The sequence below is a fragment of the Triticum urartu genome, chromosome 2A (assembly GCF_056163025.1).
Source record: "Triticum urartu cultivar PI428250 chromosome 2A, HENAU_Tu73, whole genome shotgun sequence".
Classification (NCBI taxonomy): domain Eukaryota; kingdom Viridiplantae; phylum Streptophyta; class Magnoliopsida; order Poales; family Poaceae; genus Triticum; species Triticum urartu.
Window position 1 is genome coordinate 696,524,804 of NC_141874.1, and position 10,132 is coordinate 696,534,935.

Consider the following 10,132-nt stretch of genomic DNA (forward strand, 5'->3'; position numbering starts at 1 on the left):
CCTCTAGCGTTGGTGTCGCTCATGCTCAATCTTCAAGTCCAATCTTGAAGCTTGGGTGCAAAGTTTCGTACCGTCGCTATAGCCGCCACACAAGTGTTATAAACCACTTCCTCCATTTTTACATGTTTGCGGTGCTTAGCGTTTCTTACCCTCGATTTGTTTCAAAACCTTTTGAGGATTTTAGAGAGGTTTTCAACCCTGGTGTAACCAGTGCAACTGAACTTTTGTTGTGGTTTTAATTTGTTTTTGAATTTTGTGACATGGTAAATCTATGTTGTGTATAACTCAGAATTTTTAAAAGGTCTTCGAGCTTTTGGTGTGCCGGCTGCCGCCTTAACCCAGCGAGTGGCCAGTGGGAGGGAGCGAGAGAACTTGTAAGACATGCCTAAAATGGGAAGGGAAAGAAATGAAACAAGTATTTTCTCCGGTCGGGATCGAATCGAAACGGGAAAGAATTGTCACGCGCGCTACCCCACCATATCCGCTCCACCCAGCTTCGGGAGGCCGACATCGTGAGAAAGCTGCACCAGTCAGCCGCGCCCACACCCGCGGCTAAACCACCGCCAAGCGAACCGGCAGCCGGCAGACGCCCCCACCCACCCAGCACGAGGCAGGCGAGAGCACCGAGCGACGTGCCGACGACATGGGCGACGTCGCCGTGGCAGCGGGCGTGCTCTCCTCCCCGCCGACCCCGCCGCCGCCGGAACTGGGCATGGTGGCGCGCGCCGTGGAGCGGCTCGTGGCGCGGAACGACGCGCTGCTGCTGCTGGACGCGCAGCAGGGCGGCGGCGAGGGGATCACCGGGATGGCGGCGTTCGAGGGCACGGGCCCGCCGCGGATCGGCGTGGCGCAGTACCTGGAGCGGGTGCACCGGTACGCGGCGCTGGAGCCCGAGTGCTACGTGGTGGCCTACGCGTACGTGGACCGGGCCGCGCACCGCCGCCCGGCCGCCGCCGTCGCGTCCAAGAACGTGCACCGGCTGCTCCTCGCATGCCTCCTCGTCGCCTCCAAGGTCCTGGACGACTTGTAAGTTTTCTTTCTCTTCTTCCTTCCATGCTACTCGACGACCGACGCAATAACAGAGTAGGAACTCTATCACCATTGCCGTCAAGCTAGACAAGAACAGCCAGAGAAGCATAACCATCACGTACTAATGATGTACTAGCTACTAAAACAGTGCCGTACGACCGAAGGGCAGAGCTAGGGATCCAGACCAACCATGACCACAACTAACTTTGGAAAAACATGGCCGCAGCAAATAGATCAAAATCCGGAGACGGCAAAGGAGAATACTAGTGGTACTTTGTATGGCAGTGAGGCACTTTCATTCAAGTGGAAGAAAGGGAAGGGGCGTGTACGATTTTGCCTGTGCTCGATCAGTTATTCCCTGTCACGTCAGTTGGTTCGGTGTTACCACACACTCAAGTATAACGACTGGTAGGTGTAGTACGTACACTGGCTATGTTTTTTACACTGGCTATGTATGTGGCGCTTCATGCATGATCCGTCCGTATTTAATTATGTCGTCGTCAAACAAAAGTTTAGACTCTTCAAAGTACAGTACATGACAGGTACCTCCATAAATAAACAACGTCTTGATCAGACAGATCACGGAGATATACTGCGTGATTGTTGCCTGACGTAGTGACGTTGATCAGGATGAATGCCCAAGTCACATTTTGCTCGATTGGCGCTTTTTCACACATTCACGCATGTTCCATGGTGAAAATTAATAAGTAAACTGATTAACTGAACCCTGTTGGATCTTGCCTGACATGCGGATACATGTGGGGTGCATGCAGCCACCACGACAACGCCTTCTTCGCGCGCGTGGGCGGAGTGAGCAACGCGGAGATGAACAAGCTGGAGCTGGAGCTCCTCGGCGTGCTCGACTTCGAGGTCATGCTCAGCCGCCGCCTCTACGACCTCTACCGCGCGCACCTCCACAAGCAGCAGGCCGACGACCACCACGACACGTACATCAAGCCGGATCAGGAGCCCTCGAGGGTCGACGGCGGCGAGGAGGACCACGACGATGACCGGATAACGCGGCTGCCGGAAGGCGTCTTGCGGTACGACTGGAGCCAGCAGGCGCCGGCGGCGAACGGCGGGCGGCGACACTCGTCGTCGCAGGCACCGTCGCGGTACTCCTAGGTAGCTTCTGCCTTCTGGGCTAGGCCACGTACAGCGATCGATGTGCACATTAACTAACTGTATACGTACTGCTCGGATTCGATGTGTATGGACGGTGAGTGGAATACAAACCTCCTCCCGTCGTTTTAATTCCAGGCAGGAATGAAGATGTCACCGGTAATCTAGACCTGTAAAATAAATATAGGTGTAAAAACTTATACCCATTCTAAAAGGGTGTTTGTTTCCAGGGACTTATTGGTTTAGGGACTTAAAAAAGTTCCTATAAGTCCCATCTAAACCAAACAAGAGGGACTTATAGGGACTTAAAGTGGGCATTTGAGATTTATGAAATAAGACTCCCAAGGAGGAACTTAAAGGGACTTATAGTTGTAATATGGTTTTTTAGTCAATGTTAAGTCCTAGAAACCAAACAGGTAGAAACTTTTTAGGGACTTGGGACTTATAAGTTGGGACAAAAAAAAGTCCTAAAACTTATAAACCAAACAGAGCCTAAGCAGGGCGTAAGATTGGAGTTAAATCTGCCGGTACTGTACCTGCTTAAACTTGAATGCCAAGAACCTTGCATGCAAGCATTGCCTCCTTTTTTGTTAAGTGCTGTCCTTTTTTCCTTTTGTATGTGTGTTTGTGTTAGTGTGTGACACATTCAGTTCAGTTCGCCCACCCTTAAAAAATTATCCAGAACACTCCAATTTTATATACATGGAACACATTACATTAGATTGTTAATTTCAAGTTTAAGTATTGTTTTGAAACAGTTTTTACTATTTGTGTATTAAATGGACTTATGGCTGGATATAATTTAGATTTGAACTACAATTATCTCAAATAAGATATTAAATTTTTTATTTGAATATGAATAATCCAAGTAAGCCTCATAAAATTTTGCAAATAATTTGAAGCAATTTTGAACAGGCAACAACTTAGATATTTTCTAAATTGAAAAAAAAGAAAGACAAAAAAGGGACGCATTTTTCGTATTTAAATTTCCATCCATAATAAAAGATACAAGAGATACATGGATGAAGGAGAATGAGGAAGGCTAATTTCCTTCCGGCAAGGGAGAACATATAGAGACACGACTAGAGGAGTGCATTCTATTAAGAGAATGATTTAAGTAGATGGCATAGATACAAGTCATCAATGTATACTCTTAGTGGAAATTTTTAAACAAATTATTTGAGAATAGATAGACATTAAGTGAATAAAAGAAAAATGCAAAAGGATGTTGGAGATAATCATGAAAGCCAAATGAATCTACAAGATGGGTTTGGGAACTCAATGCCACCGATTTTTAGTTATTACACACCAAAGTTTTTTTTATAAAACATTAGATACTTAATGCAAGGGATTCTACCAAAGTCTAAATCCTGTATTTTAGGACACATCAGTAGCTAGATTATTATCATGATATATTAAAGCTAACATAGCGACTCAAACAACAACTGGAAGCAGGAGTAAACATCTAGCCGCGCAAATGGGCGGATCACTCGGCTAGTTTTAATAAAAATAAATACAATATTAGAAATTTAACAACTTAGTTTTTCTAGTGGGGTTCTTTCTTGAATATATATGGGGCACTAGATCATTCTTCCCACACGACCAAAGTCAGAAGAAGGATAAGTCAACCTTGTCAACAAAATCGCCAGTTATACCCCACAAGTTGATCTATGTAGAACTAAAACATTTAGGAACTATGAAAATGGATACACTAGTCCTTGTGGTGGGATGAACAAAAGCATGATGCACGGTGGATTTACAAAATACTAAGGTGATTGAGAACTTACAAACTTCCACACACATAAAGTACCTACTTAAACATTATTGGGATTTACTAATTCTCATATAGATGGGAATTAGTTTTTTTTCTTGAGAATAAGATTGGAATTAGTTAAGTGTCATCTATCTAACTATAATATAGGGGAAATGATATGGTTCAGCCGGCGGATTAACAAGCTTGCGTCCACCGTCTTAGTTGCACGCCATGCGTCCCATGTGGCGTGGTGAACCAGCCCCCCATGATCTCTCCTTTCTTCAACAACGCATCTATTGAAGAAAAAAAGATTGCAACAAGACCCCTATTACAAAAACAATTAAATTGCAATAAGGCCTGTTAGACTGTATATGTATACGTAGACTTGTGTATACGTGTTGTACTTGTACTTGTACCCTTTGATACTTATATATAATGAGATAGCCGCACCTCTCAAGGATGTCGAGCAGTTGCCCCATTATCCTGGTTATAACATGGTATCAGACTAGGGTTTCCCGTCTTCCGCTGCAACCCTTGCGCCGCCGCCGATCGCTGCTGCACCGCCGCCGATCGCTGCCGCCGCCTTGCCCGATGGCCTCCGCGCACTCCGCCGCCGCCTCGGCTTCCTCCCCTGCTGGCGCGCCGGTCGCCCCCTCGTCGCCCTTCCTCGCGTCCCCCCCGCTCGCCACGGCTTGGCGGCCGCCGTCGCTGCCCGCCGAAGGCCATCTGCAGGGCGGGCAGGAGCAGGGCGGGCCGGGCCTTCCCCAGCCACCGATCGCTACTGGCGGCGCCTCGCCCTCGACCTTCGCCTTCGCGCCGCCACCTCTTCGCGGCGCCGCGCCGTCCGCCTACGGGGCGGCTCCCCAACCCTACGGAGCCCCTCCGCCCTACTATGGCGCGACCCCGACCTACGCTCCGTGGTACGGCGCCCCTGCACCAACCTACGGCGCCGCGCCACCGATGCCTTCCACCTGGCCGACGCCTCCGTCATCACAGACGGCATTGTCGCCCTATGGCGCGGCCTACGACACCGCACCCGCCGTGTCTCCGGTGGCCCCGCCTGGTCCGGTCGATGCCCCTTCCGGTCCTGGCTACGAGGCGTCCTTGGCCCTCGCTCCCCATGATGTGCAGAACATGGGTCCCCATGCGGGTTGTGCTCCGACGCCGTCGCCGTTCTACTTCTTGCATCTACTTCCGGTGAAGCTTACACCAGACAACTACCTGTCCTGGCGGGCGCAGGTGCTACCTCTCCTACGGAGTCGCTACTTGGAGGGCTATGTTGATGGCTCTATCCCGTGCCCGCCGCCGTATCACCCGGCTCATCATGTGTGGGTGGCTCAAGACCAGGCGATACTTTCGGCCATCCAGTCCTTGCTAACTCCGAGCGTGTCGTCGCTTGTCATCTTCGCCGCGACATCCCGGGAGGCTTGGTCTGCACTTCACAGCAGTTTTGCCTCTCAGTCTCAGGCGCGTGCTCACTCTATCCGCACTGAGTTGGGGGAGACCAAGCTTGGAGGCCTCACCATCACGGAGTACTTCAACAAGATGTCAGGTCTTGCAGACACGCTGGCCTCCATTGGCCAGCCCCTTGGAGATGAGGACTTCACCACTCATGTGCTCAATGGCCTCGATGATGACTATGACAATCTCATTGAGAACGTCCATGGGCGCGAGGCGCCTCTCCCGCCGCGGGAACTGTATGCGCGGCTCCTTGGTCGCGAACAGCGCATCAAAGCGCGTCGATCTACTCCGAGTTTTGCCTCTGCTAACGCCGCAACCCGTGGCAAATCGTAGAAGCCGTCGCTCCCTGCCAAGCCGGCGGGCGCATCTCAGCCCTCACGCGGCGCCGCGCCGTCCATCACAGGAGGATCACGGCCGGTGGCTTGCTGCCCCAGTTGTGGTGCTCAGCAGGCGTGCCAGCTGTGTGGGATTGAGCGCCACGTAGCTTCTCGCTGTCATCGCCGCTACAAACAAGATTTCCTTGGCCTTGGCAACAATGGCAAGGGGAATGAAAAACAGGCGGCCGCTGCGGTGGTGGGTCATGAGCACGGGCGTACTCCATCCTACTCGATTGATCCCTCGTGGTACATGGACACGGGAGCTACCAACCACCTCACCAACGACATGAGCAAGCTCTCGGTCCAGGAGCCATATCGCGGTCATGATCAGGTGCACACCGCCAACGGAGCAGGTATGTGCATCTCCCATGTTGGTCAGGCATCCCTTCTTGCACACAATTCACGAAAACTGCATTTGTCTAACATCCTTCGTATTCCCACTGCTTCGCGTAGCTTGTTGTCTGTTCCACAGCTTACTCGTGACAATAATGTCCTTGCTGAATTTCACCCTTTTCGTTTCTTTATCAAGGATCGGGACACGAGGGCCGTTCTGCTTAGCGGTCGTCTTTGCCGTGGCTTGTATGCGCTTGACGCGCCAACCGCACCTCCCATGCAGTTTTCTCCTCAGACGTTCAGTGGTGTTCGTGTCTCACCTACACATTGGCATGCGCGACTTGGTCATCCTGCCGCTCCCATAGTCCGTCATGTGTTACATCGTCATGAGCTACCAGTTGTGTCAAATAAAACTGCTGAAACTATTTGTGATGCCTGTCAGCAGGGCAAGAGTCACCAACTCCCGTTTTCAGAGTCTAGTCGTGTTGTGAAACATCCTCTTGAGCTTATTTTTTCCGATGTATGGGGTCATGCCCAAACGTCTGTTAGTGGCCATAATTATTATGTCAGTTTCATTGATGCTTACAGTCGGTTTACCTGGCTCTATCTTATTAAGAAAAAATCTGATGTGTTTGATGTGTTTATCCAGTTTCAAGCACATGTTGAGCGTCTCCTTCGCCAGAAAATTATTCATGTCCAAAGCGACTGGGGGGGGTGAATATCACAACCTCAACTCGTTCTTTAACAAGCTTGGGATTACACACCGTGTGTCTTGCCCCCATACGCATCAGCAGAGTGGGACTGCCGAACGTAAGCATCGTCACCTTGTAGAAACTGGCATCACCTTATTAGCTCATGCCTCCGTACCTTTTAGGTTCTGGAGTGATGCTTTCTCCACTGCCTGTTTTTTGATCAATAGGCTGCCTTCACGACTACTGAATATGAAAACCCCCCTTGAACTCTTGCTCAATGAAATCCCAGACTACACCTTTCTCAAAGTCTTCGGGTGTGCCTGTTGGCCTCATTTACGTCCATATAATAAACATAAGCTAGAGTTTCGGTCGAAAAAGTGCGTTTTTCTTGGGTATAGTTCCCTTCACAAAGGGTACAAATGCCTACATGTTCCCACCAATCGTGTTTACATTTCTCGTGACGTTGTTTTTGATGAGAATGTGTTTCCCTTTCGTGCACTTCTGAATACCTCTATCACTCTTATGCCAGACGCTTCTTCTACCACACCTGTGCCTGATCAATTTGTGGATGTTGCATATGCTCCTGTGTTGCTCCCTAACCATGCTGCAGGTGTTGGCCGTGGCGCTCGTCTCGAGCTCCTTGAGGAACAAGCACCGGCGCGTCCGGAGGACGATCGCGTGCATGGGGCATGCATACCGGGCGGTACTCCGCAACCCGCGAGAGCTGCGCCCGCGGCTGCCTCGCGGGCCTCGCCCGACGCCGCTCAGCGAGCGTCGCCCTCGCCCGCCTCGTGGGAGTCGCCCGAGCTGGCCTTGCATGAGGTCGCTCCTGGGCCAGCCACGCCATGCTCGCATGGGCCGGCTTCGGCTCCCGATGGGCCGGCCACCCGGCCGGCCACCCCAGGATCGCCTGCTCCTTCTGCGCCCAGCGGCTCCGGCGTGGACCTGGGTGACGTGGCCGTGTCGGGCGCCACACCGCCTGCCTCTCCGACGCCTGGTGGCTCTGGCGTGAGCCCTGGCGACTCGGGGTCGCCTCTTTCGTCGCCTGCATCATGCCCTGCGTCGCCACCACAACCTGCTGCTCCTCGACATCGCACGCGCAGTCAGACCGGTGTCTTTCAACCTAAGATTCGGACCGATGGGACTGTTGCGTGGCTCGCCGCGTGCATGGCTCATGCTGCTGCGGATACCACTGCTGAGCCTCGCCACTTTCAGGCTGCACTAGGCATTCCCCACTGGCGTGCCGCGATGGAACAGGAGTTTCAAGCATTGCTGAAGAATGACACCTGGCAGCTTGTTCCTCCAGTGTCTGGAGTCAATATCATTGACTCTAAGTGGGTGTTTAAAGTTAAACGGCATGCTGATGGCTCCATCGAGCGTTACAAGGCACGGCTAGTGGCTAAGGGCTTCAAACAGAGGTATGGTCTTGACTATGAAGACACGTTCAGTCCAGTTATCAAGCCCACTACCATTCGTCTACTACTATCCCTTGCTGTTACTCGAGGATGGTTTCTCCGTCAGCTTGATGTGCAGAACGCTTTTTTGCATGGAGTTCTGGAGGAGGAGGTTTATATGCGTCAGCCACCAGGGTTTGTGGATCCTGCACGTCCTAATCATCTCTGTCGTCTTTTTAAGGCGCTCTATGGTCTTAAGCAGGCTCCCCGTGCCTGGCATGCACGTCTTGGTTCGGTTTTGCGAGCACTTGGGTTCATTCCTTCTACTGCTGACACATCACTGTTTCTTCTTCAGCGCCCTGAGGTTACGATGTATTTACTGGTCTATGTTGATGATATTATTCTCATCAGTTCCTCAGATGCTGCGGCAGACCGTCTTGTGGCTGCATTGAGTGGTGATTTTGCTGTCAAGGATCTCGGTGCTCTGCACTTCTTTCTTGGTCTGGAGGTTTCACGGTCTTCTGCTGGAGTCACTCTTACTCAGAAGAAGTACGCTCTGGATTTGTTGCATCGTGCTGGTATGCTGCAGTGTAAACCTGTCACTACTCCTATGTCTGCCACTGATCGGTTGTCTGCTTTTGATGGAGACCCTCTCTCCTCTGATGATGCCACTGAGTACCGCAGTCTTGTTGGAGGCCTGCAGTATCTTACTATCACCAGACCAGACGTCTCTTATGCAGTCAATCGTGTCTGTCAGTTTCTTCATGCGCCCACATCATCCCATTGGTCAGCTGTGAAGCGCATTCTGTGTTATATATGTCTCACTGCATCTCATGGTTTGCTCCTCCAGCGTGCGCCGTCTTCTGAGATCTCAGCCTTCTCCGATGCAGACTGGGCTGGTAGTCCTGATGACCGGCGATACACGGGGGGGGGGGGGTATGCAGTGTTTCTTGGCCCCAACTTGATTGACTGGAATGCTCGCAAGCAGGCTACGGTGTCTCGCAGCAGCACAGAAGCCGAGTACAAAGCAGTTGCTGATGCGACAGCTGAGATCATTTGGGTTCAGTCCTTGCTGAGGGAGTTGCGAGTTCCTTCGGTTCATTCTCCAGTGCTTTGGTGTGATAACATTGGTGCTACATACTTATCATCTAACCCAGTGTTTCATGCTCGGAAAAAACATATCGAGGTTGACTATCACTTTGTTCGAGAGCGTGTTGCACAGAAGCTGCTTAGCATCAAGTTCATATCATCAAAGGATCAACTTGCTGACATCTTCACGAAGCCTCTTCCACAACCACAGTTTGTAGGCTGCAGGCGCAATCTTAACTTAGTTTGTACTTCAGGCCATAGTTAAGATTGAGGGAGGGTGTTAGACTGTATATGTATACATAGACTTGTGTATACGTGTTGTACTTGTACTTGTACCATTTGGTACTTATATATAATGAGATAGCCGCACCTCTCAAGGGTGTCGAGCAGTTGCCCCATTATCCTGGTTATAACAAGGCCTCTGTTGCAAAAAAATGTAACAAGATCTCTATTGCAAAACAAAATGTAACATGACCTCCGTTGCACAAAAAACTGTAACAAAACATATGTGGCAAAAATAAAACTGCAACCTGACCTATGTTTTGCGAAAAAATTGCAACATGACCCGTGTTGTAGAAAATTACCGTTACATGACCTTTCTTGCAGTGGTAGAAGGTGGCGCTCACCCCTCAATCCTCCAGATCCGACTCTCGCGAGGCGACAAACCTTTTAAAAAGATTCGTTAGCCGATGCGTAGAAGCACCCTTGTATTTTTGATTTTTTTTTTACATTTTAGAGTTGTTTTTTAAAAGATGGGTACATTGCTTTCACATGAGTGTGTTCACAATTCAAATGTGCGCAACTTATTTGTCCATCTTGGATCCGTAACTTGTTTGATTATGATTTAGTTTTATGCTCCAACATAGTTACATATCCATCCCA

General features: G+C 50.4%; 2 protein-coding genes across 2 annotated transcripts; both read left to right on the forward strand.

Annotated features, from left to right (window-relative positions):
• The first annotated feature begins 519 nt into the window (after window positions 1-519).
• On the forward strand, window positions 520-2,380 carry CYCP2;1 (cyclin p2;1). Its single transcript, XM_048703331.2, has 2 exons — window positions 520-1,026; window positions 1,803-2,380. Exons 1-2 carry the CDS (start codon window positions 644-646, stop codon window positions 2,152-2,154), a joined length of 735 nt encoding a protein of 244 aa, XP_048559288.2. The 5' UTR covers window positions 520-643; the 3' UTR covers window positions 2,155-2,380.
• Window positions 2,381-4,495: 2,115 nt separating this feature from the next.
• LOC147986876 (uncharacterized) lies at window positions 4,496-9,515 on the forward strand. The gene is made up of 3 exons (XM_087542183.1): window positions 4,496-5,638; window positions 5,699-6,095; window positions 7,297-9,515. The coding sequence occupies exons 1-3, from the start codon at window positions 4,496-4,498 to the stop codon at window positions 9,513-9,515; spliced, it is 3,759 nt and encodes a 1,252-aa protein (XP_087398309.1).
• The last annotated feature ends 617 nt before the right edge of the window (window positions 9,516-10,132 follow it).